The sequence below is a fragment of the Mus musculus genome, chromosome 1, assembly GCF_000001635.26.
Source record: "Mus musculus strain C57BL/6J chromosome 1, GRCm38.p6 C57BL/6J".
Classification (NCBI taxonomy): domain Eukaryota; kingdom Metazoa; phylum Chordata; class Mammalia; order Rodentia; family Muridae; genus Mus; species Mus musculus.
In genome coordinates this window covers 43,150,389-43,174,624 of record NC_000067.6, presented here as the reverse complement: position 1 = coordinate 43,174,624, position 24,236 = coordinate 43,150,389, and the positions used below count along the sequence as shown (strand labels likewise).

The 24,236-nt window shown below is 44.6% G+C and overlaps 1 protein-coding gene across 3 annotated transcripts in view; it reads left to right on the top strand.

The window, feature by feature from the left end:
- Window positions 1-24,236, top strand: part of Fhl2 (four and a half LIM domains 2) — a 75,273-nt gene that overhangs the window by 23,719 nt on the left and 27,318 nt on the right. For 2 of the 3 annotated variants that reach the window (XM_011238434.3, NM_001289533.1), the window contains exon 2: window positions 21,371-21,549. In XM_011238434.3, coding sequence (XP_011236736.1) covers window positions 21,394-21,549 — 156 coding nt within the window. In that variant the 5' untranslated portion in view covers window positions 21,371-21,393. Of the gene's footprint in view, window positions 1-10,663; window positions 10,924-21,370; window positions 21,550-24,236 lie in introns of those variants that run through there. The other variant, NM_010212.4, reaches the window with a different exon arrangement.

The following is a 24,236-nucleotide window of genomic DNA, read 5'->3' as shown; positions in this document are numbered from 1 at the left end:
TTTTTAGTTACCTTTTTAAAATAATACAAGAAATATATGCTAATATCCTCTCGTTTTGTGTACATTTTAGGATTGGTTTTTAAGCTGAAATCAGCTGTAGGTGTCTCAAGCAGAGGGGGCTCTGTGTGGCTTACTTGCATTCTTTGAGCATTTGCTCGTGTTATTGTTCCTCTTTAAGTTTCATGGCAACTCAGTGCACAGCCGTAGGTTTAGGAGCAAAATGTTGGAGACTGGGCAATCGATGAAATGGACTTGATGCACTCCAGCACCTTCTGTGCCTAGGTCCCATGGCTTCTTATGTGAGGTGGGCTTATTGTGTGGTATGTAGCTTCCTAAAAACACCCAGCATGGGTCCATCCCATAGCTCTTCCTATGCCAGCGGCCATGGCTTTGGCTTTCCCCTGACAGGCTATTTAGCACTGTGAGAGCAAATCTAAAAGGGTCAAGAATCTCACAGCTCCCTGTCTTGCATTCTGCAACATTTTTTCCCACCTATGTGGACCCTCTGGCTGCCAGCACAACAGAGCACAAGCTGATACAAGAAGACGTGCATACCACACACTTCCCTCTGGAGCCTGAGCCAAGAATCCTTCTTGCCTGAGAAACACAGGCCAGTGTTGGTTTTGGATACCACCACCAACTAGCAGTACAATGTGTGACCTGTTTTCTCAGAGATTAGCAATCACAATAGACTTCAAACGGTTTCACCCTAATAAACCTGTTGGCAGATAGCTTGCCAAAGATCAGAGTGAGTCCTTACTGAGATGCTGGTATATTAGAAGTGGTTGATGAAAATAGTCGTGAAGAGTAGCCACCACCAACCCACTAGATGCAAAGAAAATGCTTGACTTTGCTTGTATGAGGGCTGTGTGTAGGGCATGGTCTCTTCAGAGACTATAAAGGGAGGAAGGCAAATGAAGCTACTAGAAGGTGGAGGAGTTGCCAGTGAAGTCATCCTGGCTTTAGCCTTCCCAGCTCCCCTTCCAGCTGGCCAGCTGCCTGGCTCTGATTTCATCTGAGCGATAAAACTACCCTCCCACCTTTAATCTGATCCTGGTTCCTCCCCAGGTTACCAAGTTCCCCGTGTCCCAGCCTCACACTCAGAACCCTGCCTTCTTCAAAAACCTCCCGCTCCACCTGCATGCAGATGGTCACAGGGCTGAGTCTCCAGGATTTCTGATCCCTGTGACATCTCTTCATTTTAGTAATGTGACATAGATACTGTCTAGGATCTAGGCATGTGCAGACTTGTTCTGGCAGAGACACTGGGGTAGGTCCTATTCCTGGCCATGGCTTTGGTATCTGCTGCCATGGAAAAGTACGCCCCATGCTTCTCCATCTAGTTCACACAGATGCCTCAGGGACCCAATAATAATAATAATAATAATAATAATAATAATAATAATAATAATAATAATAATAAAACCTAGCCTTGAGGAAGCCCCATGATAGGTTATACCCATTTCTCTGGCTCTTTATCAGACAGAGAACCTAGATAGGTCTTGGGACAGGAGAATCGCATCATTCAACCATCATTCTGTTGTTTTGGCCCTGTGGCGGTACATCAAAGCAGAGACAGTATACTGGAGCAAGCTACTGCTCACTTCCTGGCTGAGAAGAAAACGATAGAAGCAGAAAGAGCTAGATTCCCCCAATTACCTTTTAAAAACAAACAAAGCCACCCTCAGTGGTCTGAAGTCTTCCCAACATCCCCTTCCCGAAGGGTCTACCATCTTCCAGTAGCACAAGGAAGACGCCTTTACTGAGCTGGAAAGCAACCCCGGTGCTGAAATCAAAGTAGGATTATTGGACTTGGAAATCCTCGCAGCTATCTGTGGGCACAGAGGGCCAGTCAAGGGATGTAGAAACCTTTTGGTCCTGCCTGCATTTGCCAGTGTTTTCCATTCATAACTTGAGTCTCTCAATCCAAGTGAATTTGCTCTAAGACTGACAGGGGGAAGAGGTGGTGTCAGAGCTCCTATCTCTCCCAGCCCTGCTCACAGACTCTCAGAAACACGTCTAAGGGCTGAGGAAGTCTCATAAGGCTGTGGCTGAGTTGTTGCCCAAGGATGGTGTACCTGCCTGTGCAGTGAGCCATATCACACGCTTGTGCTGTTAGACAGAGGAGGACCTCAGAGAAACTGAAGGGCTTCTCGGTTCAGGTTTGGCTCTCGTTAGTACCGACAGAATGTTTTAAAAAGTGAGCAATAGACAAATTGGTGTGACTCTTGCAGAAAGGAAAGAGGTGAATTTAGATTTGGGTCTCAGAAATGAAGAGAGGGTTCATCTGTAGACGGGGGATGCCCTGGAAGCCCCTGTGAGAAAAATTCTCTGGGATGTAGTAGAGCTGTGGTGGGCAGTGCTGGGCGTGGGCAGGAGGCAGCTGTGCTCTAGAGGAATAGGTGGACTCAGACTTTCCCACGCGCAACTGTCTGGCAGCCTTACTCTCAGGTCCCTGGAGTACCTACAAATGATACGACCTGGAAGCTACTTCCCTTAATGCAGGAAGAATGACTCCCAAGCCCAAGTATGTTGCCACCTGGTGCAAGGCCCAGCTTTCCTAATCAGCTTGCAGTCAATCTGTTTGCAAAGAAGATCTCAGCGCAAAGCCTAAATCACTACACTGCCTGAATGGGCGTCAGCCCTGATGACCTTGACCTCCAGACAGCTTTTGCATGGCCTTATACGGACTGGTTCAGGTATATTCAGGAAACCTGAGTTCAATTCAGTAAATAGTGACCAAGCTGGGAAACCATGTGAACACAGAAATGTTTCAATGCTTCCTGAGAGGGGCTCACAGCCTTTCCTTCTGCAGATAATAGCAAGAGAAAGATGGTGTGGAATGATGTGACACAATGCACGCACAGGTATTCCACACAGCTTCTGTGTGTGTGTGTGTGTGTGTGTGTGTGTGTGTGTGTGTGTGGAGTTACTGTGTGTAGTATATTGGTGATATCGGGAAGGGGTGTGGTGGTCCTGGGTAGCAGACGGCGGGGTGGGGTGGGGTGGAGACAGAGTAAAGAGAGACATTCCAAGAGGCTTAGCCTGATAACTTGGGTTCTAGCTCAGAGAGACAGAATTAGTTTAAGAGAGAGTTCAAGAGAAAGATATGAAAAGAGTTTGAGAGAGAAAGAGGGGGGAGAGGAAGAGAGAGAGATTAGCAGATTAGCATACTCAAGGTTTCAAGGTCCTGGCCAACAATACAATAACTGATATGTAAAAAGGGAAGAAATTCTCTGTACTGAAAGAACTCTTTCCTCGCTGGTTGAAGTTGACTGAGGTCACATGGAGCAGAGAGTCAACAGGAAGTGGTCCCAAAGTCCCTCTTCTAGCTTAGGATCGCATTACACTCTCTGATTCCCCAGCCTGGGAACTTGCCAAGCATCTTCGTTGTAAAACCTCCCAAGAATGTCCTTCTTCTGCTTTTAAGCCTGACCTACTACAGAAACAGCAACACCAGGAAGCAGACAGTGATTAAATAGGGCAGGAGAGCTCATCCCAAGGCAACAAGGGTGGGAAATCAGAAGGTCTCGAGGATATATGCAAGATGTAGAATTTCAAATTACGGAAAGGATGGCAAAGGTGGGAAGGGTCCCTTTTGAGTTGGACAGCTTGCTAGCTGTTTCAGATGTCTGACAGTTATTTGCAACGGAGCCCCTTGGAGCTGTTCCAGAAGGAAGTTCACCAACCCACTACTGTTGTACAGTAACTGCCTGGCATCTTCCCCTTGCAGAAAATTCCAGAAATATCTGTACAGTTAATATAGCCTTAATACACACACACACACACATATATATTTCAGTTTTCTGGCAAATATTACTACCAGGAGATATTGACGGTCACACATTTTAGAAAATATATTCCTGGTATTCTAACAGTCAACTACTCAGGAGGTAAAAAGAAACTTGGTTGTTCTGGAAAGCTCTGCCACGAGACTCCTAGGCCCAATTTTAAAGCATCTTCCAAACTAGGGAGAAGATTGTCCTCAATTTCCTTACTGGGAGAACTTAAGACATGAATAGCTAACTTCTTCTAGTGCAGAATTACCCACAGGGGAGAATTCTAGTAATACTATCATTAAATCTAACTGTAAAATGGATCGAAGAAAAGATAAATCTCTTACAAAAAGATCTCTTTTCATAAGGTAAAAAGAGAGGCACTGTTCCCTTCGTTTCACAGGTGAGATAAAGAAGAGAAAGTAGAAGGGCTTATCTGAGCCACAAATACCTCTTCACTACACTTGGATCTTCTATGTCCCCCAAAGTCCATGTGCTAGAATCTTGGTCCCCAAGACTTGGTAATAGCTGAGTAGAAACTGTTTGCCTAGCATACACAAAACTTGGGTTGGATCTCTGGAACCTAAAATGAAAACAAACAAACAAACAAACAAACAAACACCACTAACAACTAAGCCTTGGTTCCCAGAGGAGGGCTAAGGGTGTCCTTGAAGGTGATCAGGGGATCCCAGACCCTGACTCTCTTGATTCTTGGCTCTGAGATAAACAGTTCTATCACACCATGCTGAGATAAAGTCCCAGCACAGGCCCACGAAATGACACTAACCAAGAACACTCACAACTGTGAGCCAGACTGATTTTCTCTGTAGTGACAGAAAGTTACCATGGCTCCATAGTTTTCCATCAGTCCTGAGTTCAGCCACTCCCTCCTCTAGCCAGGCTGTCCCAGAGCCCTTCTTGGACAGACTATTAAGATTGTCTACCAGAGAGAAGGAGAGAGAGTGAGATCTCAAAGTTGCAAGGCTGACTCATAAAATTACTCCATACAAGAGAAATGGGTTTAGTGTGGCTTAAGTAAACATCCCAGGAGAAGGAATTGTCCCCTTTCAGGAATATAGGGATAAATGGTCACAGGCCATGTGTGTAAGCGTTTTGAGGTGTCTTGACCAGGGCAAGAGAGAGTAAGACAGCCAAAGAAGGCAAGCTGAAGGGTGAATAAGTCTGTCCAGAAAAGGCCTGAGAGCAGAGAACAGAGAGGTCTCAAACATGCAGTGAGCGCATGTTTTCAGGATCTGTACCAGGAAAGCTCTCATGAGTCCAACATTCGCTGACAGGACGGAACTTCGATGCCAGAGGTTTTTGGTTTTTTTTTTTTTTCTTTCTTTTTTTTCCCCCCCCTTTTGGTGGTTCAGCCAACCAGAGTCTTTCTCAGTGTCCTGTCAAAGCCACAGTGGAAACTTGCATCCAGTGTTCCAAGCAAGCTTTAACCACCCATGGAAAACTAAGAATCATAGAGTCGTTTGTGGGTTTGGCTGGGAGTCAGGCGTGTTTTGAGGCTTCAAACACTGACTATTTGCATCCACTAACCACGTTTGTGAAAAAGAGAGAGAAAATAAATGGGACATGGAAACTGCTTCTCAGAGAGCCCAGCATCTCCCTCCCTAGCAGAGCCTGAAAGGCTGCAGAAGGGGAGGTGGTGGCCCTTGGTTTAGTGCTAAGCTTATCTTGGTAATCTCGGGCAAATGAACAGAGTATGGGTTCTAGGAGTAGAAGATGGGAACTCCTCCCTTTTGTTGGAGGAAGCCTTAGGCAGCCCTTGTTTGCATAAGCTCTGAGAAGACTGCTGCGGTGGCCCTGTCAACTGTCTGGTTTTCGGTGCTTTTTAGAAAGCATGTTGAACCTGCTGAGCCACCACACCAGGACATGGGTCTGTGTCTTCCAGATGCATGTGGACACCTGCCTCCTCCCGATCCTCAGGTGGAGAGGGCATGGGTTTTGATCACTCCTGTTGCTTCTCCTGGCTTTCTGATCCGAGACACTTACTCACCTCCCAACCATGTGAGGCAATTGGGAGGTGAGCTCTGAATCAGGGCTGAGTCATGCAGGCAGCTTCCTGCCCAGGGTTGAGTGGGGATGTCTACGTGGGAGGAATCTCTCTCCTCCAAGGGACAAAGGTGCTCTCAAAGCTTTCCAGTGCTGACGGTCAGTCGGTGACACCCATATAGGGATGTCTGTCTCCTGGACCTCGTTCATGTGTTTGCTTTCTTCCTGATGGCGATGATGTCCTCCAGGTCCCCATGAAGTGACCGCCATCAGAAGGCAACCCCAGTCTATTCCTCACAGGTGAGGTTGCAGCCAGCCTCTCTCACTAGCTGGCTTGCCACCAGGTAATAGTACTCGCCTGCCTCAGATACTCCGTCTTCATGCTGGTGCAGGCCAATCCAAAGTCACCGTTTGATTCACTCTGATCCACAGCCTGAACCTTTTGATTTAGTGATGTTTCCGTCTGTATTTCCTCCCATGGCCAGAGGATGTGATACATGAGGCTGGGGTTTAGAGTTCCTAACACTTCTGTGTCTGCTCTTCCTCCCCCTCCTCCCCTCTTCCTGAAATGGAAAACACGAGGTGGGGTTCCAATACCCTGCCCGCAGGCCTTTGAGATTCCAAGGAGTTGTTTCATTCATAGCCCTTCTGGGATCACCTGGAGAGCTGCTTTCCCAAGGATTTGCCCTCTCACATGGTTCCTGAGCATCCTGGGACGTGCAGCTAAGAGCTCATTCCCTCCAGCTTCCGCAGCTGTGTGGCCCTGGGGCCCAGGGAGTGGATGGCTGGTAACAGAATTACAGGCCCACTGTAATAAACAAGAGAACTCGGTAACCTTTCACTCGCCTTTGTTGTGGCTTGGGGAATTAGACTCTGTCCTGATTTCTTTTCCTTTGACAAACTACCCTGTTATCTACAGCAGCATTTTTTCAACCAGAAGAGAAATTTCCATTTTTAGAACAGGAGCTAAGTCTTAATCTCCTCCCCGATGAGAATGCAGCATGCAGGCTTCTTATTCTTGGATTTACCACCCCTTCACTCTTAAAAAAGAGCTACTGTTTACTAATGACCCGCTCTGTGCTAAACGTGGCACTGTTTGGTCCTAACTGGTTTATATGCAAGACAGCGAAGGACTACAGACCTCCACAGTAATTCCTTAAACTAGATCTTAGTTAGATCATGTTGCAAAGGAGTAAATTGAAGACTAGGAAGCCTCAGGACTTACCTGAGGGCAGAGATCTCATCATAGGTAGGGCGCTCAGGTACAGGACTGAATTCGGGGCTCTATACTTCCCTAGTAGAATTTATATTTTCCAGAATGTTTCATCCAGTGTGATACAAAACCGTCAATTCAGAATGATTGAAGAACTCATTGTAAAAAGGTGGGTGGTTGCAAGTTATCTTTCAGTAACCGGTCTGTTCATGCATCCAGATTGTCTCCTAATTTTCATTTTTAAATAGTTTATTCTTTGAGTTGTTAATATGTGTAGATGATATTAAACCTAGCAATTGTCTAAACTTCGTTTCCCCGACAACCCTCCTCTGACTCTGTAATTCTAAGTGATTAGTTTCTTATTTTTTTCAATGAACATGTGTTACTTTCAGTTTTCAAACATTTAAAAATTGTTAATAAATAACACATTTGGATTCCTTGAATGTCACAGAAGACAAAAGTATATGCAAAAAAAAAAAAAAAATAGTCTCCTTCCCCTGCAGTCTCCCAACCCGACAGCTAACTAGGCCCAGTCACAAACAAGACTGACTGTATTGCAGCTCCTCTTCTTGATCACAAAAGCAAATGAATGATTACAACCTAGGAAAATGGTCTCCACTTTTATTTTTCTTGGTTGCTGTTGTTTTGGAGATCATGCTAAATCAGTAAATATACTTACCACATTTTCAACAGCTACACTCATAAACACTTTGAAAGTGTACCAAGCTGTGTTTAACAAGTCTCCTATTGGGGGACACTTGATCTCATCCAGTATTTTGCTGTTACAAACAGCTCTGCAATGACTATTCTCGAGTGCATTATCATTTTACATAAGAACAAGTACATACAAGATAGGTTCATGTAAGGGGGAAACCTAGGAATGGCCAATGGTATGTGTATTTTAAATTTAAAGACATTTTTCATCATGAGACTTCAAACATTGCCAAGGGAGAGGAGAGATAGGATGAAATTTCAACATTCACTATCAAGCTTCAATTACTATCAAATCCATAGTGAGACTGTTTTATGTATACATTTTGGCTTCATCTACTACCTCTGCCTCGATTTATCTTGAATCAACTCTGACTTGTTACTCTACTGGTCAATACTTTGGGAAAGTTTCTTAAAAGTAACGGCATTTTGAAAAGGAAAAAAAATGTGTATATGTCATTTCATACAAAATAAACTAACTTATTAATTATGTCAAATATCCTGTTAATGCTAAAATTTCCCAGATTGGATCATAAACGTTTCTTCTTTTAATTGTTTGTTCTGTGATCAAAATCCAAACACAAATTGTGACTCGGTGTTTGTTGTTTGTTTTTTGGTCCTTTGACGTCTCCCTCTCTCTCCCTTCCTCAGCATATTTGTAGAAATGGGTAAGTCTGCTTTGAAAGACTGGATTTTCCTGACCACGTGATCATTGAGGTTATTTCATATCTCTCTAATGTCAAAAAGAAAATACAAAAATAAATCACAGAACATTTAATTAAGAAAGCAACATAGGGGGGTTGGAGAGATGGCTCAGAGGTTAAGAGCACTCACTGCTCTTCTGGGAGGTCCTGATCCCAGCAACCACATGGTGGCTCACAACCATCTGTAATGGGATCCGTTGCCCTCTTCTGATGTGTCTGAAGACAGCTACAGTGTACTCATATAAAATAAATAAATAAACCTTAAAAAAAAAAAAGAAAGCAACATAACAATCAATGTCGCACAGATATTGTAGTTAGTAGAAGAAAATTTATACAACTAATTACCTCAATAAGAATAAGAGCTAATGCATAACTCACAGAATTTAAACAGCAAAACAAAACAAAACAGGAAAGGGTAAATATAGAATCGGCGTTTTGTTACTCTTTGAACCTGAGTTTTAGAAATGAGGCTGAAGGCTCACCATCATGAGACCATTTTGCAGTTTGTAGCTCTTACATATAAGAAAGCTAACTTGAGTAGCCTCAGAGCCATTAGCCTGTCTACGTACCCTTTACTTTGAATCCAAGATAGAGTGTACCTTGACCATCAGTGGGAATTTAGTTAGGTTATCCCTCAATTGCAAGATGGGGACAGGAGTGGGATGGATTTCCTGTGTCCCACCTCAGCTTGCTCACTCTCCTCTGAGGAAAGTGTCAACTCCAGGGAGTCACCCGAGTGAATGACGGGAGTTAAGAATTTCTCATCCTTTAAGATATTCTCATGGCCTTGCTAGCTCATAGACATCAGTGCAAATCTCAGCTGAAACTCTTCACCTCATCTAGAGTCCTCATCATTTAATTGAGATAACTAACTTTACCAAAAGGGCCTGAAGATCCCTGGAGTGGCCAGAGGTAGCTAATGTTGACTGCGTGGCAGTTATTCTAACACCCTTGTTTCTCAAGTTCTGAGGTTCCACCACGGAGACCCTCCAGTGACACCAATCAGGAAGTATCAACCAGAAGAAAGCCACCACACAGTTCTTCCTGCCTTTACTGGAAAACGTGTTGCCTTCAGCTCCCCTCGAATGATGGAAACAGCTTCGACCAGTGATGGTTCTTCACTGTCCATTTGACTGGGTTTTGAATCACCTAGGAGACACACCTCTAGAAGAATTTTTGTGGTAGTTCCAGAGAGGTTTAACTGAGGAGGAAAGACTGGCCCCCAAGGTGGACAGCACTTCTCAAGAGCTGGGTAGAGGAAGCTGAGCACCAGTCTCTTTTCTCTCTGTGTCCTGGCTGAGAAGGAAATGTGGCCAGCCACTTCCCATCCTTCCAGTGGCCATACCATCTCAGTGATGACCAACTAGATCCCTTCACAGACCCTGCACCCAAGCGAATCCCTTCATCAAGTGGCTTCTGTCACCTCACAACACTGACAAGTCACTACCCCAGGCCTTCATTGCTTCTCCACATGCCCATCTTCTACCGTGCCCGCATATGGACTCATTTGCTCAAGAGAGGAAGCTGGCTTTCCTGGGCATGAGGATACCGTATGCCTCCCAACACTGTGTTGAACAGTGTCCCGTGCCCCTTTTAAAGGCCAACTCTGCAGAGGATCTTGTCCTTCAGAGTGTGAAGGACACATTAAGACCAGTGTTTTCTTTTTTCCCAGAGGGAGCCACTGAATGTTCAACAGTTCTCTAGCCTTGAGTGTTGGGCAAAGGGCCTTCTATCAGTGAGCTCCTTAGTGGAACTAATTAATGATTCTCTAGGTCATCGGTTTGGTTCATTCCATGATGGAAAGTGTCTGCAAGGTAAGGCGCAGAAGGCTACCATGTCATTGTGTGCACCACACACACATAGTTCCTTCCCCCAAATCTGCAAATGACCCATCCATGCTTGCACCAGGCTGCACTCAGGCAGGACCCCGCAACCCGGACGTGTCCTGGTGACAGTAGCCCCATGTCATTTCGCCCTTGGGTGTCAGCTGCTACAGCTCTCTGCACTGCATAGCAACTAGCCCTGGAGCCAAGGCCAGGACGCAGCGAGGGTTGACCGTGTGAGCCAAACACCAGGAAGCAAGGAAGGAGGTTAAGTCAAACAAAAGGTCTGTGGTAGCGTCATCAGGGGAACAGACGACGACCGGCTGGCTGCCGAGGGGCGCTCGCTACCGCGCCTGGCTCTCCTGGCCAGCGCGCCCAGCCCGCCGCCCGGGCGCGTGTGTCCTTATATGGTCAAATGACTCGGCGGGGGTTCTCGAGGGCGGGCGCAGCTCCTGCTGCACTCCGCCCGCTGAGCCGCCACCGCCACCGGTCCACAGTCCGCTGGGTTCCCTTAGACCCCGGCCCCACCGCGCGAGTACTACTGCGGCCGCCCAGGCCACAGCCCTGCTTGGGACACAAGGATCGCCACCAGACCGCTGCCCTAGGACGCGTCGAGAGCCTGTGGCCAGCGCACTCGGACCGTGGGGCGGAGACCCAGGAGACCGGAGCAGAGCTGTGCAGACAGCATCAGGGTAGGGACCTAAACGGAGAGAACAGGTTCTGGCGATAGGAGAGCCCTATTTGCAGGGGACACTCGGGATGGGGACCCAGAACGGAGAGGACAGATCCGGGAGAGAGGAGAGCGTAGCTGGGCATACTTAGGATGAGGACTCGAAATGAAGGGGAGGGAGATGAAGGGGCGACAGTGAATCGGAAATGTGGTGGGGGAGGGCGCTTGGGGGAAGGCTTGAGGGGAGACTTCAGGACTTGAGAGTTGATCTACAGGAAGACACCCCCAGGAAGAGCAGATGCGGGGCAGAGAGGACCAGAATCATGAGTGTTGGAGAACCTGAGCATAGGAGAGCCGAATTTGGAAATGGTGGGGAGGGACCTTTGATGTCCAGAGGGAGGGTTGCAGCCCTGTAGGGGTGGATCACTTCCAGGTGGTGGGAGACAATGAACTGCCCACAGGCAAACCCCCCCCCCGGGGGGCGGGGGATGAAGTGGAACTGGTCCCTGAAGTCTATGGAAAGGAGGTGACAGGCTGGTCAGCACGTGGATAGCCAAGCATTTCCTTTGAGAAGAAGTGGGAGTTTGCCTGTGACCACACATCTTGACTAACCACCCAAACTAAAACCTGAGCCATGGCGGGGGGGGGGGGGGGGGAGAAAAACAACACTTTTAAATGAAAAGAATTCTGATAGATTTCAGTCTTGTGGAAAGAAAGTCTTGAAATGCTTTTTTTCTGATCTTAAGTGAAGAACTAGCCATATTTGCTGGATAGTCTTCAGTTGTGTCTCTGGAACTCAACAAAGCTGGCATTTTTTTGAAGTCTACAGCTGTCTTCGGTGAAGCCAACTTGTGGCATGCACTTTCTTACGCATATTTTGGGATGTAGTTAACTATAATTTGGACTTAGCACGAGATTGTCTTCAAAATACTGCTCTAGATGTGTCTCATGTTGCGGTACTACTTGGCTTGTGTGTAGCCAATTTTGCAGTAGTGTAGAGAGATCTAAAGAAAGGGTGTTTGTTGGTGTGGCTGTATGTGTGGTGATTGTTTCGGTTGTTGTTGTTTGGGATAAAGCTTCATTCTGTAGCCAGGAAAGCCTGGGATTTACAGTACCATCATCCCCGGTAGCCTCAAACTGGTGCTCAGCCCCCAAAGTGTTGCAATCCCAGGAGTAACCTACCACATGCTGCAGCCATGGTGATCCTCCCTCCCCACCAACACCCTGCCACCATAAAAAACAATTTGCATTAAGTTTCAGAATTCCCAACCCAACTAAAGTTTATTAAAAACAAGATTTAAATCATTTTCCCCCTCATTCTTTCTTTCAGATTCCCTTCACTCCTAGTTTTTGATGGAACACTATGTAGTACTACCCCCCACCCCCCTTGTGGCTTCTTTTTGTTCTGCCTCCTTACAGTCCAGCCTCACAGGCACGGCATGGACGGGTGCAGAATGTTTAGCTGGCAGATGTACCTGGAGCAGGTGCCTCAGTTTCCTCCCTGAGAACCAGATAACTCCTGCATAGTATAAGCAGTATGTGTAGATTTTAAAGCCTCTTGTTAACAGATAAAAAAAAAAAAATCGAAGTAAATTTGTTGAGCAGTTTCCCAGCTCGTAGATTGTGGCCCTGAGAGCTGCCTCCAGATAGCTTGATATCTAAGTTCTGACCTCTGTTCTTTACTGGGACACATTGAATGCATATTTGGTTGAGGCTCTATACCCAGTATTTCAACTCAAGATTGACAAACCCCTTCAATACTGAGTGATATCTCAACTGTAGACAGAAATACCCAGCAGTACACACACACACACACACACACACACACACACACACACACACACACACCAAAAACAAAAAGCAAAAACCAACAAACTAAGCAAACAAACACAACTCAGAAGGCCAAGAAGCCTGGACTCTACCCTTGCCCTGCGCTAAGGACTGACAACCTAGCCTGACACACTATGTCTAAGTCAGCGTCTTGATTAAGCCAACTCTTATCAAAGAAAGCATTTACTTGAGGGCTTGCTTACAGTTTTGAAGACTTAGTCCATTGTCATCATGGCAGGGAACATGGTGGCACACAGACATGGTGCTGGGAAAGTCGCTGACAGTTCTATATCAGGATCCACAGGTAGCAAGGAGAATCTGGCTTGACATAGGCTTTAAAACCTCAAAACCCCAAACTTCCTCCAACAAGACCATACCTCCTAATTCTTCTAATCCTTTCAAAGAGTTCTACTCCCTGGTGAACATATGGTCAAACATATGTGCAAATGACATCATTCTGATTCAAACCCATAATACCTTCCCCATTTGTACACAGCTGTGATTTGGATATGATTTTTTTCTCCGAGACTCATGTGTTGTAAGTTTAGTTATCCTTGTGTACATGTTGGGAGATAGGGCCTTTAAAAAGTGGAGTCTAGGGGGCAACAGAGATGATTCAGCAGCTAAGAGTAATTACAGAGGGTCTGAGTTTGGCTCACAACTCATAATTTCCTGTAACTTTTGCGTCTAGAGATCTCACATCTCCTTCTGGATCCAGTGCACAAACTCATACAGATATATACTACACATAAGAAATAAATCTTAAGAGAGAAACTCTAGATAGCAGAAGGGCCATCCTTGGGAGGAAATGGGGTTCCTTCATATATCTCAGCCTCTACTTCCTTTGGCAATGTGACCTCTCTTCCTCTACCTCCTCTGTGAGGTCCTTGAATCTCTAGAACTATGAGTTAAGTAAACCAACCTGAACACAAAGCTGCAGAGTTTAGGATACTAGGAAGTGTTCTTGGAGCCAGTAAATATAATTTGCCATTATACCTAGACTGTGGGTCAAAGAGGATACAGACCTGTGCTTGATGGGACCTCTGGAGTCAGTTGAGTTATGCAATCAGCAGGTGAGTGGAAGGAGGTATGCCAGCCTCTACTGGTGGGATATTGATGTAGAACACTGGGGCAGAACCACAAGAGAGAAGGGCTGCCATGAAAAGGAAGAGGGCAGTTGTTCGTGGAGTGGGAGAGGCTAACGGAAAAGGTCAGTGGATGCCTATGTAAGATGGTGGGGCTGGGATTCGGAAGCCAGGCAAATAAAGACCAACCTGCCAGTGACTTGTACCTCAGAGAGAGACAGACCACTCACCTGTTCATACCCTAGAAAGCAGTGTTTGAGCCATCTGGTGCAATCTCCCTCCATCAAAAGCAAGACTTGAAGCAGCCTGCCCTTTGGGGCTTCATACACCAGGTTGTCTTGAGGAGACAGAACAAGAATGTTTTGAGATTTGAGAATAACTGTTGTGATGGGATCTTAAAGAAGGCTTGGAGAAAGACTCAGGCTGGGGCTCCTTTAGAGAGCACCCTTGACCTCAACTTTCCCAGTGACTAACAAGGTATGGGCATATTACATTTGGTTACTCAGGGCATTCTCTTGGCTGGATTAAGAAGTCTGAAGCACATAAAAACAAAATGTATAGCTATCTTTGTATCTGTAGACTTTAGATCAGAAACTTGGCATTTATTGCTTTCTTTATTGAATAATCCAAGGATAGATCAGAAGACTGTGTTTTGCCTTTTCTTCTTCCCTCAAAATTTATCTTAAAATCCATGAACACAGCCAGGGTTTTTTTTTTTTCATTTTTCAGTTTTTAATGTTAGTAGTGTATATACAACACAATATAGAACCTTGACTTCTGCCCTTAGATGCACTATCCCATGAGGGCTTGTTAAATGAACCATTAAGCACACATCTTATAATCTAAAGCATTTGCAATCCAAACATACAGTGAGTTCTAGATAGGTTGCTCTATTTTTAGACACACTGCTATCATTTGCACTGGTATTCATCGCTTTCACTGGATTCTCTATTTAAACTAAGTCAGCTTGATTAGGCTCCTGTCTGTGTTGAGATGGTAAGACAAAGCAAACCAGTACAGATAGTCTCTGACCAGATGCCTCTGGGCTCGGGTGGAGTATCATTGATTACAAACACAACACCCACCCGGGAATTTTGCTGATCTCTGCAGTCCATGTCTGGATCTGTACATTTTTCTCAGGGCCTGGGAGTGTCTCTTGGCTGGCTTTTTGCTTCTTGACCTAGTCAGGCTGTATCCTGAACTGTGCAGCTGTGTATTCGCTGGATTCAGAGTCCAAACACAATAAGAAAGTTCTCCCTCCCGTGGAAGCAACAAGTTATCTGGAAGAAGGGATGAAAATAGCATTGAAGAGAAATAAAATACCCAGAACTGTTAATGCAGAGACTGTATCAGCATCAGATGCCAAACACAATTACTTCTGGGTAGATTGTGCATAGAGACATTCCACCCTTTCACTCTTGACCTTTGCCCACGTTTCTACAAGATATATTTTTAGATTTATTTATTGTATGTCCATGAGCATTTTACCCACATGTATGTTTGTACACTGCATGCATGCCTGGTGTGCATATGGTTGTGAGATCTATATGGGGGCTGGGAGACACATAAATCCTTTATAGAAAATGCTCAGCATTCTACTAAGGTTTTTTTTTTTTTAATTCACTTGCCCATCTATTCATTTCTTTATTTATTCTACCCTTATTTATAAAGGGCCTGTATGCGTTCCCTGCTGGAGACGTCTCCATGACATACACTGCTCCCTGCCCCATGCTGTGGTTGATGGACACAGGCAGTAATACTATGTATGGCTCATGAAAGCATTGTGCTTTCACACAATATTCTTACAGAGAACCCATATCCAAGCTACCAATTTCTTATATTTAATTAGTACATTTTGCTGAGTTACTTCTTAACATTGAAATTTTCTTCTTAAATTTGTGTTAACAATTTAAAGATCAGCATGATAATGGCCAGGTTGTGTGGCTGGTGCCTGAAATTCTAGCTTTCTAGAGTCATGGACATGAGGAATGTATGTTTAATGCCAGTCTGGGCTACATGGCAAGACCCTGTCATTAATGAATAAATGAATGAATGGAGGAATATCAACTTTGTTCCAAACTGGCTAATTGTAGCTGCTTCTACGTGTGTTGTGGGAGGGTATCTGGAAGGGTCATAGGTTTCTCCTTGGATAGGGCTGCACAGGAGTAGTCCTAAGCAGTAAGGTTTATAAATATAAAACATGGTTGATATCCCTTGGGGTTTGGTTAAGGGACCTAGGTCCTTGGAGGTTTGGTTAATCAACACAAGAAACCATTGAGAAGGGTGTGGACTCTTTACCAATAATAACCTTGTGTCGTGGTCTGCCTTATTTCACAAAGTTGAATACAAAAATCAAAGGTCTGGGCCAGTAGGCCAAAAAAAGTTTTCTACCATGTCAGCTGCTGCCTCGAATTCTTAAGAAATCTTCCTCATTTAGGCAGAAAAGTAAGAGAAGGCTGCTCTTGTACCTCTCAACCTTCCTTCTTTCCCTCCAACACTCTCTCCCTCTGCTGTTCCTTACTCTCATTTATTTTTCTTTCTCTCTGTTTCTCATGTTTCTCTCATCTTTCTATAGCCCTAACACTGTCCTGTCTGGAAATCCATAAACAGAACTGTATTTATTAGCCTGTTGACTTGTGCAGGCTTTTGTCATTTTTAATAGTAGTTGAGCCCTAGGCATCCTTGCTCCTTTGACCTCTGAACCTTTATTTCGCAAGTGCTAGGAAGCTGGCTGACTAGCAGACACAGTGATCAAATCCATGTCTCTGGTGCAAACTCTTAAGCTTTTCCCAGTGCAGGTAGCTGAGTTTGGCCTCCGATCTGAGCCCTAAAATCCAGCTTCTGGAAATATCCTGGTTGCTTACAGCTAGAGGGGGATGACATCAGAGGATGACTTCATCCTGGGAAGGTTGAGAACTCTGGTACCCTATAATTTAAATTTAATTCAACAAGTCAGCAGTCACACCTCACATTCAGGTGCCTCCCCTACCTGCTTTTTCTTAATCTTCTCAGCATTCCTATGCAACAGGTAATAGGCAGGAATTATATATAACCTGTTAGGAGACAGAAGAGTTCAGAAATGCAAATGGATTGTACACAGTTGAGTGAGAAACTCCCAGTCTTGATCTCTGTTCTATTACTGTGAAAAGTCACCATGACCAAGACAACTCTTACTTAAGAAAGCATTGAAGACTTGATTACAGTATTAGAGGCTTCGTCATTTATCGTCTGTGGCAATGAGTGCAGTGGCATGCATGCAGACCTGATGCTAGAGAAATAGCTGAGAATTCTACATCCTGATCCCAGGCAGAGAGACAGAGAATGGTTGGGCCTGCCATGGCCTTTTGAAATCTCAAAGCCTACGTCTGGTGACATACTTCCTCAAACAAGGCCACACCTCCTAATCCTTCTAATCCTTTAAAAGAATTCTACCTGCTAGTAACTAAGCATTCAGATATATGAGCCTACAGGGAAGATTCTTATTCAAACCACCACACTCCCCTACTTGTGTTGTTGGAGAGACTAGTCAGAACTGGAATGTAGAAGGCAGTCTTTAGCTGACATGTGCAAGTCCCTGGGTTTTGAGTCTTACCACTGGATGAAGACAGAGGAGGGGAAGGCAAAACAACCAAAACTAGATTCTGATAGCATGATGCCATTCTTAGGAGGCGTCCATCCCGTTTCATCTCCCCCAGTTTTATGTGCAGTAAACATTCTCTACTTAGTGCTGTGCAGATTTGGGGATATGTGTAAAATCCCACCGCCTATGGGACTACCAAGTCAGTGCATTGGCACACAATTCCTCCTCCTTGAGTCTTGACTATGTTTTGGACTGAGCTCCCCCCTCCCCACCCCATCTGCTTATGTCCCATTTTCCTGACATGTGTTTGTCCAGCTGTGTTTCTTATTCCATGGTAGTGGTATGGCCTTCTGTGCCCTTGCCTACAGCATGACCTAACCACTCTTCTCAGTGAAAGTTTCTCCCCTTTAGCAAGGCAGCTCTGTGCTCCTGCTAAAATTTGTGGGTCTCCACTGAGCTCCTAGCCTGGCACTTTGGAAGTTGATATAAATGCTCTCCTCTCTAACCTCCTCCTCTTTGTATCTCCAATCCTTTGTCTGACCTCCTTTACATAATTCCAGCTTATTCAATTATTTTTGAATGAATGAGAGAACAACCAGTTAGGTATTTTTTTTTACCAGTTAGGGGTTTAAAAATGCAGAATTATAGGGAATTCGTAATATAATACTATGGATATATTTCCTCATTAAGCATAACATAGGTACCTCCTAGCAAAGCAGATAATGGTCAGTTTCATAAAAGGTGGCTTTTGGTAAGTATGTGACTTTAAACATGAGATGGAGCCTTGCAGGAAGAAGTGGGTCGCTGAAGGCAGAGCTTAAAGTATCATAAGCTGGTCCAAGACTCTCTCTCTCTCTCTCTCGCTCTCTCTCGCTCGCTCGCTCTCACTCTGTGTGTGTGTGTCTGTCTGTCTGTCTGTCTGTCTGTCTGTTGTCGGTTCAGGTCCATCTCCTCCCTCTCCCTCCTGCGCCCCCCACCTCCGCTTCTTAACAGCAAGTGCAATATGAATGGTCAGCCTCTCACTCCAGTTCGAGCTAGCATGCTTCCCCTCTAAGATGGACTGGGTCCCCTGGAGCCATAAGTCAAACCAGTCCCCTTGCTTTTTGTTCCAGCAAAGAAAAAAAAATTAAACTCCTGACCAATGGACTTCCCCTTTCTAGATTCTGATTTCTGCATTGTAGCAGGGAGGAGGGACACATAAAAACATGTCTGAAGTAGTGAGAATCTCAAACTCCAAATTCCTGGATTTTCTTCCTTTTCCCTTCTGTTCTTTACTTTTTTCCAACTAAGGGAAAGCCAACTTGTTGGTAGTTATCAGAGATGAATACAAAGATGCCTATGGAAGGTAGATGTCTGTCATAAGCACTGAAAAGCTCTGGAAAATATTTCCATCACACAAACTAGGATCTCACATAGTAATACTCTTAAGTAATAAGATGGTCATGTAAAAATGTATATTCTATTTTGAAAAATGATCCAAATAGAAAAACAGGCTTTTAGTTACTTACTGCTATGGTTTCCTGTTATTAATGTGTATTTTTCTTTTTGTTTAGTATTAGTATGTTCACAAGACTAATTGCTAAATCACTGAAATAAATATGACACATGTATGTAAGTAATTTGAAAAAACAGAAATGTATTACTTTGTATGTTTTTTAAAAAATAGTTTAATGTATCTGACTAATAATAATAGTTCCTAATTTGCTCATTATAAACTCAACTAGAGCATAAGCCTTGCTCTAGTTGATTGTGGCACAAAACAGGAGTGACCGCTTAGAAAATATAAGGGACAAGGCAGGATAACTTCAACCATTATGATAAAGAATTCCGTGGAGTTGGACCAAACCTCCGAGCAGAACGCAGCTCACCATTCTGGCTGGGGACTTGGGGTCAATGATGGTGATATTTGGCACTGGATGACCTTATACTTCAAACAGATGTGCAAGTTCTGTTGATTCTTTGAGGCTACACCCTTAGATATTTTTTTCCTTTCCATACTTGACCTATAGAATCAGAGCAGATGGAAAATGCAAGCACCATGGCAGGAAAAAGAAGCAGGTGCCCCTCCCTCCTGTCAGATACAGACAGAGTGTGTGTGCAGATAGCTGCAGAGCTTGCAAGATAACCTGCTTTCCACAGAAAGGCTGGTGCTTATCCAAACCAGGAACCACCTTTCCAATTAAGATGGGAGTTACTCAGCTAGGTGACTCTTGGGAGAGCCCACAAGACTCCCTTTTTCCCTTAGACATTTTTGAATTATGGTTTTTCCATTCATAAAATGAGGTAGTTGTTCTAGATGATCTGGGGATTTTTTTTTCCAGTTTTCAAGATTCCTGATTTCACAGTTAGTTCACTCTCCATTGTCCCTCCGCTTGTGTGACAGAATAGGAAGTGACCTCACTCCACTGCTAAATGGCAACCATAAATGGAAAAATATATGTTTGGAGGCTGACACTCCCACCCCCCTGGGATGAAATAAGTGAGCAGCCATGTTCAAGGCCAATGAGTGAAGACTTACAGGAAAGCATGCAATCGTCTGCCAGCATAGCTGCTACACCAGATAGCCTAAGCCAGACAGCTATTCATACATCACATTTCAGAAAAAGAGTCCAAGTACTCAAGAGCCCCATCTTAGGATAATGTCACAGGAATGTCCAGACAGTGTTTTCCTTAACTCCAGAAAGAGTGATTTAGAAGGAAGAGTCTTGCCACATGTGTCCAGCTGCATGTTTTGTGCTCTTGGAAGCAAATTACTCTATAAACACAGACATGAACCAATAACAAAAGCTTATAGTCATTGCAGCCTTGTGTATACAAGGCATCAAATTAATAACTACTATCAAATTTAATGTAACCATAAACCACACAGCAACGTTTTATTTGCATCAGAGCGCCAAATTCTGGGAGTCCACCCTTGAATGACTTGAAATGATTGGAAATTGAGTTGTTTGCTTAGAGTTTAAAATATTGTTTAGTCACACAGCTAGCCCGGTGTGCCTGTTAAGGATCAATAAAATTTTACACTTTTAACACATCAGTTATTGCCAATTAAGAAAGATCTCCTCAAAAAAAAAATCAAGTCTAAAATTTTAATGTGCCTTTTGTCATATCAGGATGCAAGAGTGAGCTTCTTGTATCCAAAATAGTCCTGAAGTGGTTTTGAGGGATGATGGCTTAAGGCGGGAAGGTGCAGATCACGCATTTCCGTCCTTCTACCCTACAGAACATCCTTTTCTCTCCACACTGCTTACTTATCCTGAAAAAAAAAAAATGTAATATGTCTGGCGTGGAGACACATTCTTGTTCCCTCCCCACCACCCTGCTTTACAAAGCTGGAGGTGTCTTCTGGAAAGTCCTTGAATAGTCACTGCGTTCCCAACCGTGTGCTAATCCCTGTTCTTGGAATCAAGCCTTTCTCTTTATCCTGCTCTTTGGATATCTGGACAGCTCAAGTATGGAGGAGACCTTTCCATGCACGAAGCTGGCTGTCTCTCGTGGATATTGCACTTCCCAATGCAGATTCAGGCCAAGGTCAATACTCTCCTGGCCTCCGAGGACAGATTTTCCTGTCAGATATCTTTCCCCTCTGCTTTCTTCCTACTCAAACTCATGAATCATAAGGCAGAGTCTGTGGGAAATCTTTTTTAACAGAGATAGACATATTGTTTCTGTGCCTGCCTTTCTATCCTGAGGGCAGAGAGATGAGGCAGGGTCATGCATTGGAAGCCTACACACAACTAAGGTTGAGTGCAGGCTCTGCTGCCTTCTCCGGAATCTGATATTCTGATCCGGTCAGTAAGGACTGATTTAGTGAATGGAGTGCATTCGAACACAACACCTCCACAGCTAAAAAGGGTTTCCCTGAAACTTTTGAGCATTGAAAGTCTGTCGAAGCCACTGCCTTCATACGCATGCCATCTGATGTGTCCCTGAGTCCATGTGTGGGTTTTCTCTTCTTTTTTTTTTTTTCACAGATTGCTGAAAGACAGGTGTCAGCATGACTGAACGCTTTGACTGCCACCACTGCAATGAATCTCTGTACGGCAAGAAGTACATTCTAAAGGAGGAGAACCCACACTGTGTGGCCTGCTTTGAGGAACTCTATGCCAATACCTGTGAGGAGTGTGGAACACCCATCGGCTGCGACTGCAAGGTAGTGGCCTGATTGATGATCCTTAACAACTTCTTTTAGCCTTCCCCAAAGAACCCAGCCACTTCTCAGCTTCCCGGTCCTTATCTACGAGTATGCTCTGTCTTGAAAGCTCCCTTTGGCAGCCTTAAACTCTTACAAAGCAGAGCAGAGCTGCTCTCTCTATGATCTAGTGTCTACCCATTAGATAAGCGCCTTGCCAAGCTGTGTGCATGGTGTCCTAAGTCCACTCTCCCTGTTCTGGTTACCAGGGCCCTTATCTAACCCCACCCTTCCAGGCAATGGGAAAACCTTCTCAGGGCGGTACTCTCTTGCCCCTTCTGTTTGCCTCTTGGTGACTAACAGGGAACAGGTGCTGCTTAGTCAATATTTGATGAGTGAATGTATATATGCATTATCTAGTCAGCCCCCTAGATAAATGGAGCCAGAAAAGCAGCAAAATCCTTGGGATACAATGGGCTCTTTTCCCTTTGGGTAGAAGAATGGGGTTCGTGTTTCAATTATACATTGAAGGAATCAGCAGCTTCCCACACATGGCACAGCATGGTTGAGAGAAACCTCTCCACTCCTGCTAATTGACCAGTGATGAAAGATCACACAGCCTAACCTGTCACACAAGGGAGGGTCTGTCTTAGTTACCTTTCTTTCAATGTGACCACAGACAAACAACTTCTAAGGAAAAGTTTACTTTGGCCCAAAATGTGAGACTTTCCAATTCTTGGGTGGTTGGCATTGTCACCTTTGGGTAGAGCATATGATATAGAAAGCCTCTCCTCTTATGGTAATAAAGAAAGCAACTGAGATAGGATAGGGCTAAGGCCCCAATGTTTCCCCCAAGGACACATTTCAGTAGATGCCCCCACCCAGGCTCCACCTCCAGAAGGTTCCACCTTAGCAGCTCTAAGCTTGATATCTAGGCTTTAACCTTTGGGGACTCATCTCAGACCCCAACTATACTGTGTCTCATGCAAGATTCTTGATATCTTTACCTGTAAACGCATTCCTAGATCAGCCCACAGCCATGGAACTAATTAAAAAGTTGAGCCACTTTGGAGTCTCTAGAGAATTCCCAGCTTATAGGCTTAAAGGAAGCTCATGACATTGTTCTTGTACTGTGTGATTTCTGTTATCAGCACTTTATATTCCTCTGGGAATTTTTTTAGCAATCTCTTCCATGACTATAAAAATCGATATACAACTTCTGTCTAATTGTCTCAGGCTCCGAGTGCTGTAGGAACACTCTACCTTGTCCAATGCATTCTCTTTACTTGTTCTTTTGTTGTCTGTCTCCTAGAAGAGAGTAGTCAAGTGGGTGTGGCAATATTCTCTGTTGCTAGGTATTGAGGAGGAACTTCTGTCTGCATAGAGAAGCTTGCCTGGGCAGAAATGAACAGTGTGGATCTGGGTCACTCAAAACCAGTCAGCAGCCAGGTGCTGCCAGGTAGAACAGGAATGCTATATGGAGTGTTAGAGGAAACTTTGCAGTTGTATCAGACAAATTTAAAGTGCTCAGACGTTTGGCTACCATAAAGCAAAGAGCTGACCTGACCCATCTCAAATTTCCTCCTGTCTCTACTTTTTGCTGGCGTATGTCATGTTCTAGAGAGTAAGTGTACTTAGTTTCTGTGTTAGCTTCTCATCACAGTAGCGTAGATCACTACACTAGCTTCTAAAGAGAAAAGAGTAATTTAGGCTCTCAGCTTTCAAGGGTTCCCTCCATGATTGGATGGACACATCACTTGCATTGAAGCCTGTACCAAGTCAGTCATCGTGGTTGGTACACAAGGGAAAACTGCCTACATGGCGATCTGAGAAACAAAGTGTGAGAGAGGCAGGAGCTAGAGTACCACAGCCCTCTCTAAAGCACCCTCTCAGTCATCTAAGGGCCTCTCCACCTCGAAAGGCTCCACTGCCTCTCAATGGCTCCTGGCTGGGATCTAAACTACACAGGACTATGGAGGAAACCTAAGATCCAAACAATAGCAATCTCTTCACTTATATAATGGGCCAAGCATAAGCGCGCAGCTGCCAGACAGTCTCATTGCTTTCTGTTTAGGTGTCTCATGAGCAAGGCGAACTCCAACAGTTACTTGACCCCTCGGTGCTCCTGTCCACATCTGTGAAATGGAAAATTGGGTCTCTGCTGAGTGCGGTTATTATGATAAGTGTTCTCACACAAAGTCCTCACACCGAATGGCAGCTGCGATGTTGTGAGACGCCCCGTACTGTTTTCCCTCCAATTCCTTTTCCGTCCTTTATGTAATGCTTTCTGTGGCACATGCTCCTCAGAAGCCTCACCTCTCTATCCATTTTCATGGTGAAAATCTAAGTAAGAACATCCACGTGGAAGACAAACTCTTAGACAGAGGCAAGAAGTATTTTTTAAGATTTTTATCTAGCTAAGAAATAGTTAAGTTGGATAGAGGTCCACATGGCGTTCTGAGGAAGAACTCCAGTTTAAAGGGGGGAAAAAGTGCATATCTGGGACTAGTCATCCCTGACCAATGACTGAAGTAAAAACAAGACCCAAGTCACTCATCATTTCTCCAGAGTGATTTAATGGAAAGACCCCAAAAGCCAGTCTTCCTTCCAGAGGCATTTGATGCACAAATAAACAAGAATCTCTACAGGGGCCAAAGTCAACAAGACTGCTGAAGGGGTCAGAAGCTAGCGCACTGAACTTCTCAACC